Below are 24,322 nucleotides of genomic sequence, written 5' to 3' on the forward strand. Positions count from 1 at the left end.
CCCTTATAACTTAAGGTACAATTCTTGCATACACACTAGATATAAATGCAAGAGTTTTTTCCTTCTTCGTGTGTGTAGGGACAATGCTTGCAGTTAACCCATTCTCAATGGGATTCCTGCTTTTTGCCGGCTTTGAGCCTCAGTGTGAAAACTGTCCAGACCTTTTCTAAATACAAGAAATATTTATAGCTACAGTTTATGGTTTAAAAACCATAAATTACCACTCAGTTGGATTTATCAGAGCTTCTTTGGGTCTGCATGATTCACACTCAGTATTTTCCTTGCTGCATTGTTTCTTGAGGTGTATAAACCAGTGGACTGTGATTTCTGGAAGGCCCTGCATGGATATGAAAGGTCCAAGTCCAACAAGGCCAAAGACTGGAGGAGCCCAGCACAAGGTGCCTTTATTTGCCCGCTCTGTCAGCCTCTGCACGCTCACTGCTGGCCACACTGCAGAGTGGGTGGCTGTGGCCGCTGCTGTCCTGATCTGCCTCCTTCCTGCCCCGTCCTCAGCTGCGCTTCCCTCGGCAGGAGAGCGGTGGGCACCAGAGGCTCTTCCCGGCAGATCAGGGCTCATTTGTGCAGTCCTGCACGGTGGCTGTCCCCCTCACTTCAGGAGAGCCTGCAGTGGCACGCCCTCGGCAGCACGGGCTTCTGGTGGCACTTTTACTCTGGAAGAAAAAAAATCACGTGTGGGCCGATGGACAGAAAAGCAGGAAGGCCACAACAGCCCCACTGGGTTGTCCCCTCTTCCCCTGCCACCTCGGACGGGGATGGCAGGGATGTCCCCTCCCTGGGGCAGGGTGGAGGTGTCTCACCGTGGCTTCTCCACGTCCTCGATGCCCTCGGGCAGGCGCGTGTTGAGCGTCTCGGGCAGCAGGAAGGCCACGGCGCCGCTGCCCAGCGCCACGCCGCAGTAGGTGACCTCGGGCAGGGCCCGCCACACCTCGTCCAGCAGGAACACCAGCGGGGCCAGGGCCCCCCCCAGGCGGGCCATGAACGAGGTGTACCCCATCCCGTTCTGCCTGCAAACGTGCACACCCCCACGGGAAACAGGGGCTGCCTCTGCCATGGCACACCTCTGCCCTCTCCCCCACAGTTTGCTCTAAGTGCTGAGCCTTTTCCCCCCTGGCTTTTCCCTCTGCCATTTTTTTTCTTTTTTTCTTCACATCTTCCTAAAATCATCATATTCCCCAGGGATCAACTGTAGCTGCTGTGAGAAATAGATTTGTGTCTCTTGTGAGAAAGAAGCTGCAGTTTCACGCTAAGAATACCTGCTCTAAAGCAGTTTCCCCTTTGAATGTCTAAAACCCTGAGAGCATTTTGTAGTAGTAAGACTGGTGAGTCTTCCAACCGGCTCAGAGCAAATCCAGGTTCCTCCTTCTCCCAGGTACTTCTAGGCAGGTGGCACACACTAGAGATACCTGTGAGCACTTTTGGTCCAAGGAAGGAGACCTTGGAGAGGAGACCAGAAATAAGACCTAATTTTGAGGGGATGGTGGCATTTCACTGATGACAAGGATCCCAGGACCTGCTTGTGCATATACAGAACAAGTACTGCAGAAGGAACCAACAATTTTGTCTATGTCGATGTCTTCGAGCACGAGAGAGACGAAGTGATGTGGGGTAAAAAGCAGCAGATCAGTGTGACCGCTGTGGTTTAAACGTGAATCATTCCCCGCATGCAAGAGGCCTTTGACAGCTACAGGGCTAAATGGCAGAGGAGGGTGCTCTGTGCAGGAGGCAGCCAGAAGGCCTGCTGTGATTCATGAGGGTTTTTCAGACTTGCACAAAGAAATCAGTGAGGTGATTCCCTCCACCAGAATTAGCTATATCCCAACCTATGCAAATACTAAATCTGGCGTTATGTTACCATTACCCAGGCATGTCAAATAAGCTCTGTTATTCCTCCTGAAAGGCTGGCTGATCCCTGCTTTAATATCACCCAGTGTCTAAAAGATTCTCAAACACTTGGTAGTATGTGTCCCTTGTAAAACTTGGTATTTCAAGTTATTATTTTTAGGTTAACAGTTCCTTACAGATTATCACAGGGAACAAAGACTTTACTAAGCATGGGTGCTTTATGGAGTGCAAAGATCTTCCCACACAGAATACTCCTCACCTTTCCATTCATCTTCCTGTCAGCACAACCTAACCACGCACAACCCAGGTGAAGAAAAGGGTGCCTTTCTGCCTCTCTCTTGTGAGTGCATGAAACCCCTGGAACCCCCAGCTCCAGGGGCAGGGGGGCAGTGCTGCAGGGCAGTCACCAGCATGTCCTGCAGTGCTGGTGAGGGCAGCACCCCAGCCAGCCCCGGGCTGTGCTCGGGTGGGTGGCATCCCTTACCTCAGGATGGTGGGGTAGAGCTCCGAGGTGTACAAGAAGACGGTGGTGAAGGCAGCTTCTGAGAAACCCTTGCCCATAATGGCCACTACTGAACGCAGGGAGGAGAAGGCTGGGGGAAAGAAAAGGCATTTGTGACAACGAGCTGCCTCCAGGAAGAAACTTCCAGGTAGAAGGGAGGAGGTTCAGTGCTCCCACACACAAACCAGGGAGCTTCATAGCCCTGGAGCTGCTGTCTCCAAAGGCTGGGTCTGTAGGTTTAGCAAGTATTAGCCCGAGTGGGAGCTGAACAGGTGACAGGATAGGTCCTGACAGCTCCCATTGGACAAAGGCTGTAATTCAGAGAGTATAATTTAGATAGACCGTGCCTTGCCACTGCTGGACCCTTGACAGTGGCTGGCAATCACCTGCTGTGAGCAGACACCAGGGCTGGCCCATGTTAGTGACCCTGTCCCACAGACACCCCTCAGGGGCAGGGCTGCTCTCCACAGGGCTGCTGTGCACAGCCCCACAGCGCTCCTGGCCTGGCCCTGCAGGGTCTGGAGCCCTCCCCCTCTGTCAGGGGCTGCGTGGGGCAGGGGCTGTGTGGGGCAGGGCTGCGTGGGGCAGGGCTGCGTGGGGCAGGGGTGCTCACGCGGGGGGATGGCGACGTTGGCCCCGATGCAGAGTCCGGTCAGGATGAGCGTCCAGGCCTGGCTGTGCCGCCGGCCCACTCGGTTCACCAGCACGTACATGACCATCTTGGCCGGGATCTCAATGGCGCCGAAGACAAACTGCGAGAGGAAGATGCTGAGCCCAAAGCCAGTCAGGTTCATGCTCATGCCGTAATAGGAGAAGGCAACGCCGAACCTGCAGGGCACGGGGGGAGTTGGGACCGAGGGAAATCCCTCTGGGAAGGGCAGGGTGAATCCCCCGTGAGGGGACACCGCTTACCACACCACGCCAGAGCACAGAGAGATCTTCCTCAGGACTGGCGTCCTGAACAAGCTGACGTAGGAGTAACTCCCTCCCAGGTTTTTGTCTGTTGCCATCCTTGTCAGGGTCTGGCAGAGATGGAAAGAAAGAAATAACTCAGCTGTGGTACTTCTAGGATGCAGACGTGAAACCGAGACAGGCTGGGGACTTTGCCCCTCCCAGCTTCAGATCCATACATTGGATTTTCCCTGCATTCCCTTTGCAGAACCATTCTCTGAGCATACATTGTCAGAGGCAGGTCTTCCCATAACTTTACAGATTGCCTGCTATTTTAGACCTCTTTTTCTTCTCATGGCTCCTTCTTCCCTCTCACCTAGATGCCCCATGTAGCAGAGAGGTCTGTAGAGAAATGGCAGATGGAAAAGTCAGTGTTGGCCAGTTCCACCCTCTTCCCCAGGTGGCTACTGCTGTTGTGTGAAGAGCTAACAGTGAGCTTCATGCTATGTTCTTAGGAGTGCATTCATTTAAAGAGTAATTATTTATCCATCTACTTGTATAAATACAGAATACCTAAAAAGTCAGGCACTGGGCAGCGAGCCCTGCCTCTGAAGAAGAAGAGGATGCTTGTCCAAAAAGTCTTCTGGCAAGTGATTGAGGGGAAGTACCAGCAGAGTTAATAAGTCCTACTCGCTGTGTATTTACTCCAGTATCCAGGCCACAGAGGCCTCTTGCCATGGCAAAAAAGGGTGGAAAGGCACTCCACCTAATGGAGAGGATTTCTGGCCTTATGGGACAAAGCTGGTGCTTTATCCTGAGGAGTGAATTTCTGCTTTCTAGAGCAAAATGCCCACAGTGCCCCACAGCCCACCCTGCAGGCTAAGCATTGCTCCAGGTGTCACACAGAAGCAAAATACAGAGAGACAAAGTGGGAGAAGAAGAACACGTGTCTGGATCTGCAGTTCCTTACCTCTGGTGAGACAGCAAAGTCTTTCCTTCCATTCACTCTTGCACACCTGAGCAGGTGCCTGTGGGCTTGCTTCACTTTGCCCTTGGCTATGAGCCACCGGGCAGACTCGGGGACCCACCTGCAGGTGAGAGGAGAAAAGACTCCTCCTGTTGGAGCTGCCTGTTCCCACCCCATGCCCTGCATCCTCCCCGTGAGCCTTCAGCTAAATGGAACAACTGAGGTGCATGGGAGAGTCCTGGGGCACCCTTCTGACATGTACACGCCCTTCTGCCCCCAAAGGCTGAGCTGGGTGAAGTTTCAAACTCTAATCAATTAAAACTGGCCCCAGGGAGTTTTTATTTACACATTTGTGCTCTCTGGGACTCCTTTAAACTTTGAAATTGTCAGACACTAAAAACCACAATGTAGAAAGGACTCAGTGAGCTCTAAACATACTTTGTTAGTTGCTGAAATGATTTGGTGTTCACAATAATCAAAGCCTTCTGCACACTGGATTCTCCCACTGGAATGGTCTGAGACCAGATCCCAACAATCCAATGTTTGTGATTCACCTGCCCTAAATCAGAGTGCAGTAAAACTAATGAACAAATGTTGTCACTGTTGAAGCAGGAATTGAAAATGATGTGTTGAGCAAAAATGTTTGGAAAATTGGTCTTGTTGAAAGTTTTCATCTCCTTCTCATAAGTTTACAACCTTGGGAAACATCAAGAAGGAAAGATGGCATTTTGCACTCATTGCCCCTGTCTGTAGAGAGTAATACCATTCCTTTTGGTTGTCTAATGTCTCCACTGAGTTCTGACATTGTGTCAATAATATCCACAGAGTGCTAAATTAGATTTTAATTCCATACTTCAGAGACTTTCAATTTTCTGCAATCACTGACCTTATGGGTGCTTGAAAACTAGAGTATAATTTGTTGGAGAACTAATCTCCATAAAAGACAGTAAGATAAGAAGAAAAATCAAAGAGTAATGATGAAAAGAGTGGGTCCAAATGCATCTGTGAATTTCAGCACTTCCAAGGACTGTTTTTCATGGCTGGTTGTCCTAGAAAGAGAGCAAAACAACTCGAACTAAAAAAGTCAGCAGAACATGTATTGTAGTTGGGTTGGACTTGATCAGTGAAGTACCAGAAGTTACTCTTTACACTGTCAGTGGATCAACTCTGTATTCCAGTTTGCATTACTGCATGGGAAAAAGATAAAAAGAAGGAAGGAAAAATTAAAGTTTCTTTGATTAAACGAACCATCTCCCATTTTAAGGCTTAAGAGATGTCAGGTGTTTCTTAAACAAGGCTACAGGGGGGAATTGCCCACAGAAGCAGGTGTGTTTGACCCATCAGGAGAAACACACCTGAGAAAAGCCTTGGGAAGTGCAGAGATAAATGAACCTGAAGGTGCCTGTGGCTTTCATGGAAAAATTGGTAGCAAAAGTATCCTTCCCAGTGAGGTGGGGACAGAGAATGGATAGATTTGTTTTATCTTGGGTTTGCTAAGGATTAAAGCCTGGATCTGGTTGTGTCTTCCTCTGCTGGAATCTCTTTTCTTTACTCTGAGCCACATCTGACGGAGCTGGCAGTGCCAAACCCTGCTGCCACCTGTGCCCCAAACGCCTCAGCCGCAGTCCTGCCTCCCGTGACGTAACCTCAGAGACAAAACCCAGGCCACTCCGGGGCTCCAGAGCTGGTCCTGCTCGTGCTGGGGGGACCCACAGAGGAGGCAGACCCCGGCGTGCTCCCCCCCGGTGGGGCACTCACCACAGGCAGGCGATGCTCAGCAGGCAGGGGCCCGTCACGGCCACCAGCAGCCAGTGCCACTCGCGCACCAGGTAGGCTGCCAGGGCCAGCAGCATGTTCCCCACGCTCCAGAAGATGCTGCTCAGGATCCCGGTGAGGGTGCGGTGCTGCACGTCCACCCACTCCATCCCTGCAGAGGAGCTGCAGTCAGCTGGGAATGCAGGACTCCTGCAGGAAGGGAGGGCCTGCAGGGGATTTAACAAGCAAGGGAACATCCCTGGTCTGCTCCTGCACAAAGTTCCTCTGTTTGGCCGATGTTTGGAACATTTAAAATGTTCAGCCACAGCGCGTAAGCTCTTGCAAAGCTGGAAGCCACTAAAATAAAACTTTAAGAAAAGAAATACTGGACAAGTGTTAGGACACAGTGCTGAAACCACTCTTGGTGACAGAGATTTTTTAACCCCGTTCAATAGCATTCAATTGGTCTTCTTCACCACCCAGGTTTTTATTCCCTAACCATGTGGCCTGCTCAGTTTCCCATTTCTCTGTCCACTCATTACTCATCAGAGAAACATATCGAGAAGAAGTGTCATTCCCGTGGAGTCCACCAGAGCAGGCAGCAGCTCACGTTAGAGCCGGTGGGGGCTCCTTGTCTGTGTGTGAGAACTGCTAAAAAGCCACTTTTCCTCCGAAGGTTGGACACCTTGGTACAACCTGTAACAATCAGAAATGTCCCTCCCAAGCTCTGCTATGACTTGCAGGAATCAACCTTTATAACAACAAACAAACACAGCAGGCCCTGGGATCTGCCAGGTCTTGTGTGGGCTTTTCCAGTACTGAAGCCATTTTAGCTTGATTCCGGCTAGGTGTGCAAAAATCCTGGAAATTTCTTCTGCAACTGTTATTTGTTGTTGGGTACAACACCTTTTGCCCAGTATGTCCCAACTGTATGTACAAAATTTTCCAGTGGTTCACTGGATATCCTGAAATTTGGGGCCTGTTTTCATTATGTAATTACCTAAATTCTTCAGCTTCAGGTTTGCCCAGGTCCGTGTGATTTTTAAAAATTGTCTTTGGTAGTTCTTCTCATTGTAAAATACAGATTGGCAGCTTAGGAAAACTGTGAGCAAACTCGAAACTGGGCTTTTTCCAGATGCCTGCTCCTACCAAGCCTGCCCTGCCCGGCAGACGAGTCCCTTCCCTTTCCCCCCTGCCTGCCAGGAGCCCCCACACTCACCCAAGGGCAGGACAATCAGGGAGAGGCCACTCAGGGCCACCCCGGTGAGGGTCCGTGTGACAGCCAGCATCGTGTAGGACACGGAGGCAGCACTCAGCATCCCAAAGGCCACGGAGCACAGCAGGGACAGCTGGAGCATGCTCTTCCTCCCAAACCTGCCACGAGCACAGGCTGCGTCAGAGCGGCTGCAAACCTGTCACAGCAGCAGGGTTTGAAACAGGCAAGGCAGAGATTTCAGAGGAGAATTAAAGGATGCAGCATGCTGGAGGGGAGGAAAAGGCTCTGGATCAAGCTGGTGCCACCGTGGTGCATCCCATGCAGAGCCCACCCCATAAACACTGGGACTCTGCAGTGGAAAGACCAGAACTGCCCAGAACAACAAACCTGGCTCTCCTGGCCACCACCACCACCACAAGCAGCGGTGCCAGCTTGAAATCTCGTGCTGCTGTCACACCCTGCTCCCTCCAGTGTCCTTCTCCCATGGCTCACCCAGGACTGGCCTCTGCCACCCCTCTCAAGGAGGAGACAGAGCCATGACACTTCCACCCTGCTCCTTGGAAGAAAACTGTCAGCCCACAGGAGCAAATAGCCTTGAAATCCTCAGGGGATTCTGAGGAATCTGCCAGGATGTTTTCCCTGGGTTTCCTTACACCATTGTCCAGAGCCCTGTGTGGAGAGTGTGAGAAATACAAACCATCAAATGCACACAAATGCACGTGTAAATAAACACACACACACACACTGCCTCTCACAGACAGAGAAACACGTCTGCATGTATTTCTACACACCCTGTGAAAGTCTAAAATCCAAATGGAGCCCAAGGCGTCGGTCTCCTGGTGAACATCAGCACTGCACGTTAGGAAAGCTCAAGCTCAAGCTGCAATAGCAGGTTAAGCCTGCCAGCAGGTGATGTTCAGCCCACAAGGACCAAAATCCTGCTCTGATCCCGGCATTAGGGCTCTCCCAGTGGCACCTGAGAAGGATGGAGGCAGGAACGATTGCTCCAGGGGAAAAAGTGGCATGCCAGGACATAATGCCACAGTAACATTCCCAAAAATAATCAAAAATTACTTCATTCAGCAGCCGATAAATGAATCTACTGCCAAAACCCCCCAGTTTGTGGCTTGGGTACGGGGATTTTGCCAAATCTGCTTTGAAATTCAAGCTGGGACAGTTTGCAAAAGACATTGGGATGCCCCTGGGTCAGAACAAGAAGCACCCAGAGACCCAACAGGGCTGGATCCAGTTTCCAATGGGAAACCGCCCAAGGAAGAAAATACATTTTTAAAATGAGGAATTTCCTTGAGAATACAGTAAGGAAGACATAAACCCATAATATTCCCTGCAGGACTCAAGGCAGCTATTTAGGGAACCATTACTGGACTCTCAGCAAATGGAACTACCTGCTAGGAAAACCAGGAGTGAGCTGGCAGGATTGGATTGCAGGACACAGGGAGGCTGCTAGAAATAATGCAACCAAAATTGTCTTCAGAGAGACTGGTGGGAAAGCATAACCTCTGAAAGATTTTAGAAAACACAATAGAAGGAGCAGACTGCACAAGCATAAAAATTAATAAAAAAGCCATTCTCATAAAAAAATATCTGGAAGTCTGCCAAAGCATCCTTGAACCAATTCAGTACAAGGACAAAGTACAAAAGGAGTCTTTGGAGAAGAGCAGACAACAGCAGAAACAATATATATGTATTTTTGCATACATTTGTTCACAGTGAAGGGTTTTGGAGGGTTTACCTGGGTAAAATGTCTCAGTACAGTAGTTCTCAAATCCAAATATCTGTCATGGCTTAGGAAAAAACTGAGCCTGAACAGTAGCAAAATGCCAGATGATTTTCCCTCTGGAGCACCAGAGATGAAATCTCTGCCTCACTGTTAGCACAAAGAAGTGGGATCTCATTTCTATCAGAGAAAAGGTAGGTTGCTAATGGGAGGTCGACTTTAAAGAGATGATAGGGGAGATGTGACTCCTGAGGTTTAACCTAATGATTCTTAATTTTCCTCTTGTTTCCCTAGCCACTACTCATTGCTGTGTGGATGTTTGCCTGGAGCAAAACTGTGTTCATCTGTCATAATGCCAAAATCTTCCTACTGAGTAGCTGTGGTCAGCTCAGAGCCTCCATTTTAAATGAGAAGTTTAATTTGTTTCTCTATTTTAGATTAATCTGCCCTGAAATTCTGTCTTCTGGTCCTCTCACCCAGTCAGAGTCCTTTAGCTCCTTCTGCAAAGTCTCCTCACTCAGACCTCATCTCTGCCGGGCTCAGCATCACCTCCCCACCTGCCCCTTTCCCAGGTTATTTCTGTATGTGCTGAAAAGCACAAAACCCCAAGCACAGGCCTCTCCCTTGTCATAAAGGAGCACCTGCATCCCCTCTCTTCTTCCTGGCTTTTAATAATTTAATCATGCTGAGACCTTCCCTCTTCCCCCAGGGCAGCTTAGTTTCTTAAGGAGTGTTTGATAAGGACACTGAGACGGTGCCTCCTCTGCTGATCCTCTGCTGATCGCTGCAAAGAAATCCTGTACATTTGTAAGGCTTGGATCTTCTGGAAGAACCTGGCTGGTTCTTCACTGGTGTGTTGTGGCTCCACCTTTCAGAGGAGTTTCTGCCAGTTTGCCTGGTGCAGACACAGGTCAGGCTGCCTGGCACTCCTGAGACCTTATGTGGAGACCCTTTAAAGCTTTTCTAGCCCCAGGATGCTCTAGGGCTGCAGGACAAGGTGTCCCTGCTCCTGGCATTTGACTGGATTCCTCTGGTGTGGTTCTCTCTGCCTTCTTCTGTCAGCTGATTTCAAAGCTCCAACACCTGCCTCTGCACATTCTCCCACTGTGGGCACAGACCCATTTATGTCTCACACTACGGTCTTTTTATTTCCAGATGCTCCTTTTACGCCTGGATCCTCTGCTGGCTCTTCCCCTCACAATCCATTTGTGAAACAAATCACTTTTAATTTGGTGCTACCTTGTGGGACTTCATTTTCTACTGTATTTTGTCCTGCTCCTTTTCTTGATTCTGAATTTCTCTCCCTCCAGCTGTGCTATAAAACTATTGGAGATACAAAGCCAAGGCACACAGTGTGAAAATCAGCCAGGTGTCTTGGGTGCCTGTTAAATTATACCCATGGGCAGAGATAGGGATGTAAAAATCCCCGTCTGCAGCACTAAAGTCCCTGGGTCCCTCCCGCCCCAGGTTCCCCTCTGCAGTGATTTTGCAGCTTGCTGGGCTCTAATTCCTCCCCGAGGAAGGAAATCAGGAAGCAATTTCCCCATAAATGATGGTGCACAGGGAAGGCACAGCCCAGCTGCGTGCCCGGACTCTCTGGCCTCTGAGGGGTTTCTGCTTTTGCTGTCTGCAGAAATACTTGGTGTCTCAACTATGCCCTGTCTAGCTCATTACTTGGATTTCTTTTTTCCAGGTTTATATTGTCACATCCCAACATTCAACCAGAAACAGCAGATCTGTTGCTGTTTTCTTCATTGCTTCAGCTCTTCCTTGAGAAAGAAATTCCTCCTTGTTGGTAAAGAATCTGCTTTACTCTGATTCTCTGGGAATGACAGAGTCAGCTTTTGCTTGCTGGAGGCTCTTTTGAGCTCCGGCCACCATTTGCTCTGAGCCCCCCACCTGGGTGTCATTAGCCCATTTGTGTACAATTTGGAGGGAATTAGCCCTTTTAGCCTTTTTGGTCAGCTTTGTATCAGTCAGCTTCCTCCAGTTTTTGACAGTTTGTATTTTTTTCCCCTGAAACTGGCCTTGCAGACTGGAATTGTTTTGTTTTTCATTGTTCTGCAGCAGTTCTGACCCCAGCCAGCATCTGGAGAGCTGCTTCTCTCACCGGGAACCTTCGCTCCCTGCATGGCTCCCTGCATCATTCCCTGCATTGCTCCCTGCATCATTCCCTGCATCGTTCCCTGCACCACTCCCTGCATCATTCCCTGCACCGCTCCCTGCATCATTCCCTGCATAATTCCCTGCATCATTCCCTGCACCGCTCCCTGCATCATTCCCTGCATAGTTCCCTGCACCGCTCCCTGCACCACTCCCTGCATCATTCCCTGCACCGCTCCCCGCATAATTCCCTGCATCATTCCCTGCATCATTCCCTGCATCGTTCCCTGCATCATTCCCTGCATCATTCCCTGCATCGTTCCCTGCACCGCTCCCTGCACCGCTCCCCGCACGGCTCCGATCCGATCCCCGCTGAGGGCCCGGCTCCCCCCGCCACCGCCTTTTCCCCTTTCCCCGCCCCTCGCCTGCGGAGTTCTGTCCCCCGGAGGAGCAGCCCGGGAGGGGTCAGACCTGTCGGAAAGGTACCCGAACACCACGGCCCCCACCGTGACGCCGATGAAGAAGAAGGTCGCTGTCGCCTGGTTCAGCCCGCGCTGCTCGCACACGAGGTCCCACTGAAACACAAGCCCAAAGTGACACTTAGCGCCCAGCTCGGCCTCTGCTGCCGCCTCACGCTCCTTCACTCTGCTGTCAGACATCGTCTCCTGCGGTTTGGGTCTGCTGAGTCCCATGCAGGGGTGGAATCCTGCACTAAGACTGTGCCGGGGTCCTGGGGAATGGAAAGCTGCGTCTTACAAAAGCCCCAGTTATCCATGCCCACTGTGACAGCTGCTCTGTGAACAGCTCTTACAATCACAGAATCGCAGAAGATGCTGAGTTGGAGGGGACCCGTCAGTCCCTCAGTCACTGAGTCCAATTCCTGGCCCTGCACAGGACATTCCAAAAGTCACCCCCTGTGCCTGAGAGCATTGTCCAAAGAGAGAGAGCTCTGCCAGGCTTGTGCTGTGACCACTGCCCTGGGGAGCTGTTCCAGCACCCAATCACTCTCTGGGTGAAGAACCTTTCCCTAATCTCCAACCTAACCCTCCCCTGACACAGCTCCAGGCCATTCCCTGAATGGGTCCTGTCCCAGTCCCAGTGGGCCGTGTCTGTCAGAGGTCACCAGAGACAAGAGATCAGTGTCTGCCCCTCCACTTGCCCTTTTGGGGATGCTGAGGAGCCCAGTGAGGTCTCCCCTCCGTCTCCTCCAGGCTGGGCAGACCAAGGGACCTCACCCACTGCTCATATGGTTTGCTCTCCAGACCCCTCACCGTTCTCGTGGCTCCCCTCTGAATGCTCTCCAATAGCTGAATGTCTCTTTTACATTGTGGTGCCCCCAGGACTTGAGGTGAGGCTGCCCCAGAGCAGGGCAGGGCAGGGCAATCCCTCCTTTGCCTGGTTGTGATGCTGTGCTGGACGCACCCCAGGACACGCTTGGGCATCAGAAAACTTTCCTGGGTACCACTCATGGGCAGTTCCCCATTTTCTTCTCCTGACCTCTGCAAGACCTGCCTGGGTGCAAGTGTCCCCCAGGTCCCTCTGCTGTGCCCCTGAGACCGCCCTGCTGAGCTGGGTGTCCCACTGCAGGGAGCTGTGACACCCCTCAGCAAACACTGGGGAATGTGGTGGTGATAACCAGTTCCTCATGCCCTGACCAGTTTCCTTGGCAGCTGTCTGTGCAGGGGAGAAAGGGAGCAGAGGGAAAGTAAGGTCAAATACTTGCTCTTTATACAAACCTATTGATTTCTTACTGAAGAGTTGGTTTGGACATTCATCCTAATTAAGTTAATGAACATAATTTTACTTTCTTGGAAGTGCAAATACCACTAATCTCAGCAAAGACCACAGAATGCTGTGGCAAAGCCACAGAGTTAATTCTCTCTGTGTGCAAATGTGACAAAATTTAATCATCAACCCAGCCTTGCAGCCTCTCTGATGAGGCTAGCCAGACCTTAAGCAACCTTTGCTGCTACAGAAGTAGAATTCTAGAGAAAGTCCCGGTGCCTTGAACAGGTCCCAAGGCCACTGGCCCATGGGAGCAGCACCAGGAGGCTGCAGAGTGCCTCCTTCCACCCTTTCCCTCTGGGCTGCTTCACATCTTTCTCCCCGATGCAGTGCAGAAACGAGGCCTACACCAGTGCACACCTCTGTGCCTGAGGGAAGCAGGGCTGGCCGGGTGGTGGGGAGGAGGCAGCAGCTCCAGGCTGAGTCCCCACTGACACAATCAGCACTTTCTATTCCAGCTGTGCCCCTTTCGACTGACCAAATTTTCCCTTCCCTGAGACCTGGTGAGATTTGGACTGTTTTCCAAGGAAAGTAAAGCATTAACATCCAGAGGTACCACTGCTAGCCCTGGAAAAGTGTTTCAGAAGGTGGGTGGTTAATATTTGATGGGCAGGGACCTTTGCATGCTCAAGGTTATGTCTGGTTACGAGCTCCATCTCAGTGGAAGACCCTCAGAGAGAACATTTCATTTGGCAGAGATATCAGTGGTAAGAGAAGAGAGGCAACCCTGAGGAGGAGGAAGGTGAAGATAAGTGAGGAGGGGTGGCCAAGGGATTAGAAGCTATAAAACGTTTGGAAAACCAAGAAAGGAAATCAAGAGGTCATATGAAACCCTGACAGGATGCAATCCTGTGCAAATGCCATGTGGTCCACACAGAGAAAATCCCATATCTGTGTCTTTCCCCTGGCACCTCACTCCCTCCCGAATCCCTCAATCATCTGGAGAAATAAGGATGATTATAATGAGAAATGCTGGCACCAATCTAAGCAAGATGAGATGCTCACAAAAATAATATTAATAAATGTTAGCTCCTAATATTGAGCTTCAGAGAGCTTCCCCCTCCCAGGACATCTTCTCTGAACAGGTAATTTCCACTGGTTACAATGCACAGATCCCCCTCTCCTTCTGTGCACTCAGCAAACACCTCTCCATCTCCTCCTCAAAGCACAGAGCTAATTCCAATTTTGGCTAGATCACAGGCCAGGAATTACCTGGGTGGAGATGGTGGAGGTGAACTGTGAGTGGTCATAGACCCATCCGTGCTGGCAGTGCTGGATGATGGATTTGTTTTCTGGTTGCAGAGAGGAGTTGAGCAGCAGGTGAAACTGAGGCTGTGAGAACATCTCACAGGAGCTGAAAGTGCCATCGGGCTTCCGAGGGATGCTGACGAGCAGAACTTCCTCCATGGTGAGATTCACAAATGCCTCATGGTGTGGAATTGCACAGTGATGAGAGGGGGTGGCAGCAAGAAAATTGTGCAGCAGGAAATGCATGGGGAGGTTGATTCTTGGGAGGCAGAGGATAGCCAAAATCAAAATCTGGAATCTGCCGAAGCCCCCAATTTCCAGCAAGAGATCCTCAAATTTCATCTTTCCTATGGAGTTTGCTCATTCAGAGCAGCTATGTACCAAGGAGCAGCAACATGAGCATGAAAAGCAGCCTCTGCTCTTGGAGCTCAGCTTCCCAAGGCTTTTCAGACGGCCTCCTCTTTGGACTTTGAGACCTTCCGATAAGCGTCAAAAGTCACAGCAGAACTCTCACTGAGGGTATGGCCACAGGAATTGTCCTGTGTGCCCACAACACATCCCTTTCAAACAGACCCAGCGCAGGGCACCTGCTCTTCTTGGAGCCCTTTCCTCCTGCTGTGGTTTTGGAGAGGGACAGGTGCATTGGGAAGAGAGGCTGTGGGGACAGTGCTGTGAGGGCACTCTCACTCCTTTGCCCTGCAGCAAACCCTGCCTGGGGTGAGCTGGTCCCCAGCCAGGCCTGCCGGACCATGACAGAGGCCTCCGGAGGAGCAGGGGTGTCCCTCGGTGTCAGGGCATCCAGGGACACCCAGCTGAGCGCCAGCTAAATGTGTTTTGGTGTGCTTTGTGTCAGGCCTTGGAGCAGGGAGTGCAGAGAGGCTGCGGGGCTGCCTGGAAGGGAGATGTGTCTCAGGATGGAGGCAAGCAGGGAGGTGGGGTGAAAAGGTGGGTGAGGGCCACCTGCTCACCTGTGCCCTGCAAAGAATGGAAGAAGTGAAAATGCTTCCCCACACAGAGGAAATCCCATATCCACATTTACACCTGGAGATGTGTTTTCCCAGGACAAAGGCAGAAGTGGATGCGAGCTGCAGCCTGGCCCGCGGAGGGGCCGGGCCTGTCCCGCTGTGCAGGGTCCAGCCCTGTGCTGGTGTGCTTGGGGACCGATGTGACAGGCAAAGGAGCGAACGTGCCACCCCTGACAGGGCCACAGCTGCTGCTGCCTCTGCTGCACAGACTGGGGGTGAGATCTGTGACCCCAAGGGACCTTTTCCCTGCACAGCAGCGTTCCTGGCCACCCGCGTGTCACGGATGTGCTGCCCCGGGGCTCGGTGTGAGCCATTTCAGTGCTCGTCCCGGGCAGGCTCGAAGGCAGCACACAGGAGTGAGGCAGGGACACCTGACAATGCTGTGCCTCCAGGGTTACAGTTTAAGCTGAAGCTGAACTAAAGGACAATTTTTTTTCCATCACCAGTCTTCTAAGAGCAAGGGAGAGAAACTCTAATTGTTGTGCTGCTGAATATTTAAACTGCAAACAGATCCAGCCTCCTCATCAGAAATGAGATTACGGATCACTGTCCTGCAACCCCCAGGGCTCTGCTGCTCCACTGCATTGCTTAAAATGAACATTGCTCTATTTCTCCAACCCAAATGTGCTCCTTTAACCAGTGACCAGCCTTAGTTAATGACCAACACATGTGCAAGGTCTGTGACTGACCTGACTGAATTAACAACTTGGCTAATGAGACCTGCCTCAAACGGCTGGAACATGCCCAGTGAGAGCAGTCAGACTCCTCTGCTGCTGTCCTCACACATAATGCTGAAAGGAAGAGTTTACTTTTTACTTCACACATGTAACACTTGCTTTTGCAATCTTTCTGCTCCGTTTCAGGATGCCAAGCACTTGTTGAGGGGGTTGAATTATTAAATTACCTTTTTACTAAGGTGTCAGCTTTCCTGTTTCCAGCAGTAATTTCCTAACACCTTCTGTGGAGCTGTAATAGCCTGAATGGTGCTGGGAGTGAAGAGCCTGGTTTGCTCCTTTAGCAACTGGAGCCACCCCACAGGAATCTCAGCTGCTGCGGAGTAGCTGGAGATCTGACCAGTGCTTGCAGGCTGGTGCTTAAATGATAATTTTCTTTGTTCTCTCCAAGTTATGCCTTTTCTGATGCCATGAAAATCTGTGTCCATCAGTGCCACTGGGCTGGACTTGGTGTCAGAGGGCAGAGGAGTCCCCTTCTCACTGCAGCTCAGTGCAGCTCTGATGCCTGCAGGAGGGACAGGGGGCACACACACCCTTGGGTCCAGCTGGCTCCAGAGCCCCACGGTTACAGCCCACGTTAGGCAGCTTCCCTCGGGCACTGGAGAGAAGATGGACACGAGGCTGGGAATAACAATAACACTGCCATTTCCTGGCAGTGCAGGCTTCCACTGCAGTGTTCAGGCACTCCTGTGGCTTGCCTTGTCTGCACTGGGGCTTTTCTTGTCTTGGAATACCTCAAGGTGATTGCAGAGGGAAGATATCTGAGCCCAACAGCCTCTTTGGGTTTCCCAGATATAACAAAAGCTGCTCCAAGTAAAGATTCTGCCTCCTCCTGCAAACCTGTCTGTTCCTATTTTGCGGGGCTGATCCAACATGAGCAGCCTGGTTTAGTTTCTTCCTCTACTCCTCACTTGCCAAAGGCAGAGGCTGAATCCAGCACGCTGTTCCTGACAAATCTGTCTTCCAGAGAAACTCCCATTTTGCCATCCAGGGGTGATGATGAAGCCCCCCTGGCAAACCCTCTGCTGGCAGCTGGTCCGTGCAGTTCTGAAATACTTCTCAATTTCCCAGTTTATGGGGCTCAGCTTTTTCATCTGCCTCTTCCTGACATAGACTTTTAGGAGCTTTTATGTCCCAGAGGTTATTTTTATGATTTTGGATTCTACACTGAAGTCAAACGTGTTTTCTTTTGGCTATAGGAATATCTTCCAAGAGAGCAGGGTTTTTTTATTCTTTTCTGTTCCCTTTTCCACCACCCCCTCCTAAAGCTGGGTACTAAATGTCAGTACACACCCCTGGATGTGGTCTGCACACCATAGGCACGAGGTACCTTGAGCATGGTAAAAGGAATGTTGTAAAAAGTGTTCTCAGCTTAAACATCAGATGGTCAGAGAGTATTAAAAGTCAAACCATGCCAAGTCACTGGTTTGCTTTTGCTCAGCTTCCCACATATTAATGTGTAGGTCCAACATGTCTGCAAATGTGGCACCATAACTGTGGCATCTAGACTTTGCAAAGCATATTTTTAAATTTTGTTGTTAAAAAAGCAGGCTTTTCTCTCTGACAAGTGCTGTTTTGGGGGTGGCTGGCTGAGTCTGCTGCCTGCAGTGGGGTTGTAAAAAGATTTATGGTGAAGAAACATGTCTTGCAACAATAAACCATAAAAAGGAGAAGACACCGATGAAAAGGTAGACAGGCTTTTAATGGCATGATCCAGAATCCCCTTTTAATAACAAATCTAATGACAACTGTGTCTGATATGAAGAAGAAATGGCATAATTGTTTATTTTTTTTAAGATGTGATCTGAAATTAAGACAAATGCCAGGTGGGTCTGTACACAGACAGGGCTTCTGTGATGCATGCCAGATTTTATGGCCAAGAAATTTGCCATGCAGTTGAACCAGATTGTGGTTCCTCGGTCGGAGTCCTACATTCTGTTTGCAGTGTGTAAACATTCTCCAGCTGCTTTCCTAAAGAATGCAAAGAAGATATGTAGAGAGATTTAGCCTTGGGATTCAGTCACATTTCCAGGCAGGCAGTACCACGGAGCAGCAGTCCTGTCTCCAGAGTGTGCCAGCGGCGAGGGAAAACCTCGGTGCGCCGGGTACGACGTCTGAGTGAAGAGTCACATGCTATCGTGTTAAAAGGAGATATATAAAATTATCTGTGTTTCCAATTCCTGTCTGGAGAAGAAGCAGCAGGTCCCACAGCACAGCAGTCCTGCCCACACTGGCTTCACACACAGGGGTGCCCCCACGTCCTGCAGGGCTCATCCCGCCCTCTGCAGGGGTGCTCCCAAGTCTGTGCCGTGATTCCCGAGGAAACACCAGCCCCAGCCTCCTCCAGGAACCCGTGCCAGAGCTCCCTGCGCTCAGGCAGGGCAGTACGGGCCCAGCCAGAGGCACAGCAGCCACAGCAGCACTGGGCTGGCACCAGTCCCGCGGTATCTTTGCCAAAGCAGAGCTCCCACCCCCGAGGCCCCTCTGGCTCAGAGCTAAGAGCAGGAGGAATTATTGTCTTGGTCCCTACCAGGAACCCAGCTCTGGATTTGCTTTGGTCGCTCCCTTCCTCCTTTCAGCACAGAGGGCATCAGTGTTCTCTTTAAACCTGCTTTCCAGCCCTTTGCAGCTCCAGAAATAAAAGGGATAATGTTCCTCGCCATGCCCCAGCGCACTGGCCTGCATGGGGGACAGGCTGAAGGCCAAGTCTGCCTCAGGCTCTGCAGAACCCAGGCAGAGGGGACTGACCCGGTGGGAACAGACAGTGACTCAAGATCTGCTGCAGGAGCTACATCAGGCATGAAGGGACAGGAGAGTGACGGTGGATAAATCTCTGTCATTTGGGACATGGGACTGGCTGTACTTGGGATCAGAGCTCAGCTCAGCCTGCAGGCACAGCTGCTCCCCACCCTTGCAAAGCTACCAGCCCCAGTGCTCAGGGAGTCTCCACACCAGCTGGCATGTTCCAGTTCAGCCAGAAGAAACCCATTTGATACCAAACTCATCATGTTCACAATGGGACTTTTACTGTGCCCACAGGATTCATTTAACTGCAGGTGACTGATGTGTGGGGCAAGGCCTTGGGTGGGCACTGGTGTCTGTGCACGAGGAATAATGGTGGGATCCTGCTGTGGGTCAATAAACTATGCAGAGAAGAAAGAAGTGTGCTGAGGGACCACTGAGCTGCTGCTGGAGCTGCCCAGGCTGTCAGGGACCCTCTCCTTACACAGGGTCTACAGCGAGAAAACACCTCTGTGTTGGAAAGGAGAAACGTGGAAGATTTTCTTGCCCCAACACAACCTGCTTTGGATCAAAACTTCCACCCCCAAACGCTCAGTGCTTGTGTTAGCCAGGGCAGCCATGTGAACAGCGACACTCCAGACCCTGGTCATGCCCCACAGGGCTGTGTGTCTGTCCAGCAGCTGCTGCAGGTCTGTCTGGTGGCAAGCAGGATGGCTGCCAGCCCCCCAGGCTGGCGTGCTTGGCCCTGGTTTGTGCTCAGGCAGGTGGAGCCTCACAGCTGGCATGCACTTTGGTAGAGTTCCCCTGTTCCCCCATCCACACTCACTGCACACAGCAGTCAGCCCTGCACACATCTGAAGTCACAGATGAGACTTCCCCGAAGGTAGCAGGATCCTTTTTAACCTTTAGTCGCTATATATAATGGTCACTACTTATATTGTTATAATAATATATATTATAATATTCTTTACTTTAAAAAGGGCAAGCAAAGTCTCCTGCCTCTCACTGATTCCAAGCACAACTGAGCCAGAGGTATTTGCTACCGAAACACCTTTGCACCAAGGCAGGCAGAAGTGCCTGTGCTGCCAGTCAGACAAATCAGTTAAGCAGCTCCATCCCTGCATGTGTTTGAGCCTCTCAGCAGCATCAGTCTGACTGGTGCCATCTGTCCTTTCTCTCCCTCTGCTGAGATAATCCACTGCCATAGTGGCTCAGTGCTGGAACAGCCTTCCAGATGCCCCACTTGGCACATCCCCCCTGTACCCACGTTTCTCCTGGCCAGCCAGCAGCCACGGGCTCCTTCCCACCAGCCAGGGAGCCCCTGCAGAGTGAGGCTCAGCACGACACCAGCAGTAACAAAAAGACTCTTGTAGCCCCAGCACAGATGAACGAGACCTGTCTCTCCCCACCCCTGCAGACGAACGCACAGATGAAGGAACAACGGTGGCCTGTCCCAGGAGATCCCTCAAAACACACACAGGCACAATCACCTGCAAGGACAGAGCCCCACAGCCCAGCAGTGCTTCAGCAGAGCCCTGTGCCCTCGAGGCTTCGCAGAGCTTGCACGGGAGTCACAGCAGGGCTGTGCAGGAGCAGGGGTCTGGCAGCACAACCACGAGGGGAGGTGACTCACGCTGGTCTCAGGTCTCTACGGACCCAGCTGCACCCTCAGCCCAGCCCTGTCAAACAGCCCTGGGAACAGCTGTTATCTTCTGTGCTGGCCATCCTTCCCTGGCTTTCTGAAACCCGTGGGACCTCTCAGGGAGCTCAGTATGCACCAGCTTTGGCACATATCCCAGTGGGACCAGGAACCTACTGCACCACGGAGAGATGATACCTCGGTGTCACCAGAACCCTGCCTGCTTCTTTTGGTCGGGTCATGGTAGATAGACCTCTCTGAAGACAGCTCAGTTTCACAGAAACCTTTTAATAAGAAAAGTCCCCACAGTCCTGTGAAAGACTTCACTGGATGGTTGCTTCACAGTTAAAAGCCTGCCTGATTTCTTCACCTGCTGTTCTCGGCTGCTCTGACTTCCCTGCTTCCACACGCCAGAGGAAGAGCACAGAACCACAGAACCACAGAAAGGTTTGGGTTGGAAGAGACCTTAAAGATCATCCAGTTTCAGCCCTTCTGCCACAGGCAGGACACCTTCCACTACATCAGGATGCTCAGGGCCCTGTCCAGCCTTGTGTCTGCCTTGGAGCTTCCTCCCTGACACAGGGCCACAGACAACTGTCCTTTAAACATTTTCCTGAACAAATACACTGATTGTGCTTTACTGGCTTCCCATGATGAGGCAGGTTTGCAAACCCTGTTAACAGTCCTGTAGGCCTCTTTCAAAGCTCTTTCATTGTAATTTTTGGCAACTGCATTAAGACCTGGATGGATCATCTGGTAAAGGCTTCACAACCAAGTCTTACCATCTGAGCACTCTAAAATTATTAGACCTCCAATAAATTAATAGGAGCCCCATTATGATTTATATTTTTGGAAAGAATCTGTCTTTGAGTTTACTCTGTTTTCTGGTTTCTGAACCTGCAGCACATACTTAGGTTCCAGAATGACCCATATTTCAAACTCAGAGAAAGTTACAGAGCCACCAGAAGAAGTGGTCACAGTCCCCGTGTGTCCTTCTGTTGTGTGACCAGATGGTGACCCAGTGATGACATGAACCAGATGAAAACCAAACTGGCGAACCAGAGCAGTGTGTGTCGTGCTGGACCAGCATTTCCAGCCCCTTTATCAAAGAGCTGCTGCAGTGTAAATGGGGTGGAACTGTGCAATGAAGCAGCTGGGACTTGGAGAGGTGTTGCTTTTGATGGCAACACCAGCTCAGTCCATCAGGCCACAGCCTGAGCTCCCTCTGAGCTCCCAGTGCTGCTCTGCAAAGATGAGGGTATGTTTTCAGACTAAGCTGTGCTGCTTGACCAGGGGGAACCACGTCAAAGAAAAACACTCTGAGCTAGGTGAAATAAATTCTTAGTGTTGGCAACACTGAGACTGTCATGTGAAGAGGTAATTCCTGTCTCCTGTTTCTACACGTTTCCCTGTTCAGGTGTGCAGGGAGTACCCTTTTCTCCCAGCCACCCTGTCACAGCTCTCACACTCCTTTCCAGAACTCCTGTAGGTATGAGCAGCCTCAGGATTCCCTGAACTCCATGGCCAACACTGTGACTCTTTGCATTCATGTTCAAATGAATCAAGGTTATTACTGCTCAGATTCCTCTGTCAAGCTTTTTTGTCTGCAAATATAAATATTTGCAGGCAGTTGCAACTGCAGGCATGGGTGTACAGAGCAGCTGTATTTTTGTTCTGCCTCATGCAAAGCCTCTTTTAGGCATGACAATGGTGTGAAGCACAAAGTATTTGGGTCTGGAGTGTTTTCTCCTGTGAGGTGTGGGGAAAAGATTGTGTACTTCAAGATCTCATCAAGATCAGACAGGTATCAGTCCTCCTTGCTTTCACTTTCAAGCCTTCCTAGTGAGTCTGGGGGCTGGAAGTTGGTTGATTTAGTTCTAGCTGAGTGTTAAGCTTCTGCTCAGATAATATTACTTGAAGAGCACAGCCTCTGTTTTTACATTCACACTGTTTATCCTCAATGCGTGGCAGAGGTGAGCACCAAGGACAGGACATAAACCCCACCTCTGCCACTCAACCCTCTGTCCCCTCAGATAGAAATGCCCATGGCCACGGCACGCCAGCGAGCCTCTCATTGCAAAGCTGCAGGTTTGGGTGTACTACAGGATAATAATTTCTCACCCTGCCAGGTAGGGGAACTTCCAAGAACAGTGCCAAAATTCACAAACACCAAGAGTGTGACAGTAAAACACAAGGAACTCAGGTGCAGGGGGCACCCAGGCTAAAGGCATCCAGTGACTATTCACATCCTCACGGTGGAGCTGTGTTTGGTGGACTGCAGGGCTGTGGCACCAACCACGCTCAGGCTGAGAGGAACCACCCTCGCTGGGGGATGCAGTGTCCACAGATCACAGCTTGGCATTTGTGACACAAGTGGCTGCAGTGTGCTCCCTTCTACATTAATTAGCAAGAGCTCTTGATTTCCCAGCAAGCTGCCAACACATCCCTACTTACACCTAAGTACTCACCACGCAGGCATCTGCTGAGGCAGCAGCCGTGTCTGAGCAGCAATGCTAGACAGCCTCCTCTGTGGGACACACTGGAGCAGGCAGGAGCATCCAGCAAGACCTGCCTGTCTCTAATTCCCACCTGTAGAGGCATCTCTGGGGAGAAGAGCCCTCTCCTCCTTACCCTTCTCTCATCTCACATGCACCCCTCTCAAAGAAGCCAGTGGCAATCCCTTGCTAACACAGGGGTGGGAGGTGAGCCCACACTCAGGGAGGTGGTGGCGACCACGGCTGGCGTTTTCCCAGCACGGAGAAAGGAAGAAGCTGCCTGAAGGCCAGGAGCCTTCCTCTTCAGCAGGCCTTTCTCTGGTCACCTGTGCTCCTCTCCCCAGGGCTGGAGGCGGTGCTGAGGAGCGGTATTGCTCAGAGAGAGGGGAGCCTGGGCAGGGCGGCAGGCGAGGCGCGGGCAGGCTGCCTGGGTCACGGTGCTGTGCGTGGGCGAGCTGCGGGCGGGGTGTCTCCCTGGGAAAGGCTCCGTGGCGCGGGGCTGCCAGGCCCGTGGGGGCTGCCAGGCCCGTGGGGGCTGCCAGGCCCGTGGGGGCTGCCAGGCCTGTGGGAGCTGCCAGGCCCGTGGGGGCTGCCAGGCCCGTGGGAGCTGCCAGGCCCGTGGGAGCTGGCGGCGGTGTGGGGTGAGAGTGAGTGAAGCATTCAAGTACAGCTACTGCCATACACTCGTGGGTCCAGCGTGGAAGGCTGTGCTGCAGCATCTCGAGTGTATACTATATGCACAAGGTACCCAGTCTGCTGGGCTCGCAGAAGAAGGTCATTATCTGGCAGCTGCCTTACTTTCCAGGGACACCTGCTTTCCTTTGGTTGCTGGACTTTGAGTCTGGGTTTTGCCTCGTTGTCGTTTTTTGGCCACGCCAGGAGATGGCAGGGAATCTCCTGTAGGCGCCGGGGCCTGAGCTGAGGGCTGAGGTCGGGGGGAAGGAGGAACTCGCTGAGGAGCAGTCCCTGGTTTGTGCTGTCGGCAGGGAGAAGGGCTTTCCCTCCGAGGCAGCAGCTGGCTTCTGGGGGAAGTACTGGGGTTCCTGGAGGAAAGGACAGGGCTCCGAGGGGATGCGCCACCGGACCTCTGCGAGCTGCTCCGGGGAGGAAGAGAAGTGGAACTCGGTGACGACGGAAGCCGACTTTGTGTTGTTCGGCCCTCGCATGGGACACTTCCAGCTGGTCTCTGTGTCTGAAGCCTGCAGAGGAAGAAAAGAGGGAGGATGAAAGGGGAATTTTGCATGGACTCCTGGGCTCCTGGCAGGATTGTCATGAATGTTACCAGGCAATTACAAGGAGTCTCCAGCACCAGGATGGCAGAACCTACGCTGTGAACCAGATGGGGCACCAGTTTGAACACCATCCTGTAACTCAATGCAGTTAACAGCTACGTGTTTGAGTGTTTGCCTTGATCCTCCAGCACTCTGTGAGTCAATACGCAGGCATGGCACCTGGGACTCTGCTTAACAAGCAGAATGGATGCAGCAGCCTCTTCCAAGGCAGAGATACAATTTGGGAATGTGGGCGTGGGTTGGATTGCACCAGTCAGCCTCTGATGGTAACTGTGATGGAAGATAAACCAACTGAGGCCACCCCAGCTGGCATCCTCACTGCCCTTG

General features: G+C 51.5%; 2 protein-coding genes across 7 annotated transcripts in view; both read right to left on the reverse strand.

The window, feature by feature from the left end:
* Nucleotides 1-430: 430 nt before the first annotated feature.
* SLC22A7 (solute carrier family 22 member 7) lies at nt 431-14,410 on the reverse strand. 2 transcript variants are annotated; one of them, XM_063391928.1, is made up of 10 exons: nt 14,033-14,410; nt 11,507-11,610; nt 7,198-7,352; nt 5,982-6,150; nt 4,227-4,344; nt 3,278-3,387; nt 2,979-3,193; nt 2,348-2,456; nt 819-1,025; nt 431-671 (listed from the first exon to the last, which is right to left on the reverse strand). In XM_063391928.1, exons 1-10 carry the CDS (start codon nt 14,408-14,410, stop codon nt 608-610), a joined length of 1,629 nt encoding a protein of 542 aa, XP_063247998.1. In that variant the 3' UTR covers nt 431-607. The 2 variants fall into 2 exon arrangements, with proteins under 2 accessions (XP_063247998.1, XP_063247999.1); XM_063391929.1 differs by having other exon boundaries at nt 431-686.
* Nucleotides 14,411-17,580: 3,170 nt separating this feature from the next.
* TTBK1 (tau tubulin kinase 1) overlaps nt 17,581-24,322 on the reverse strand; it is a 97,695-nt gene continuing 90,953 nt past the window's right edge. For all 5 annotated transcript variants that reach the window (XM_063391746.1, XM_063391745.1, XM_063391744.1 and 2 more), the window contains one exon: nt 17,581-23,902. In XM_063391746.1, the coding sequence (XP_063247816.1) occupies nt 23,482-23,902 (421 nt within the window). In that variant the 3' untranslated portion in view covers nt 17,581-23,481. The remainder of the gene's footprint in view (nt 23,903-24,322) is intronic.

This window comes from Prinia subflava, chromosome 2 (genome assembly GCF_021018805.1).
Source record: "Prinia subflava isolate CZ2003 ecotype Zambia chromosome 2, Cam_Psub_1.2, whole genome shotgun sequence".
Taxonomy (NCBI): domain Eukaryota; kingdom Metazoa; phylum Chordata; class Aves; order Passeriformes; family Cisticolidae; genus Prinia; species Prinia subflava.

Excerpts from the sequence above, each read along its gene's own strand:
- SLC22A7 (XM_063391929.1), bottom strand. The coding sequence starts at position 14,410 with ATGAAATTTGAGGATCTCTTGCTGGAAATTGGGGGCTTCGGCAGATTC. Across the intron at positions 3,388-4,226 it reads ACTTTGCTGTCTCACCAGAG|ACCCTGACAAGGATGGCAAC; the intron begins GTAAGGAACTGC and ends CATCTCTGCCAG. Across the intron at positions 3,194-3,277 it reads CTGTGCTCTGGCGTGGTGTG|GTTCGGCGTTGCCTTCTCCT; the intron begins GTAAGCGGTGTC and ends CGTGCCCTGCAG.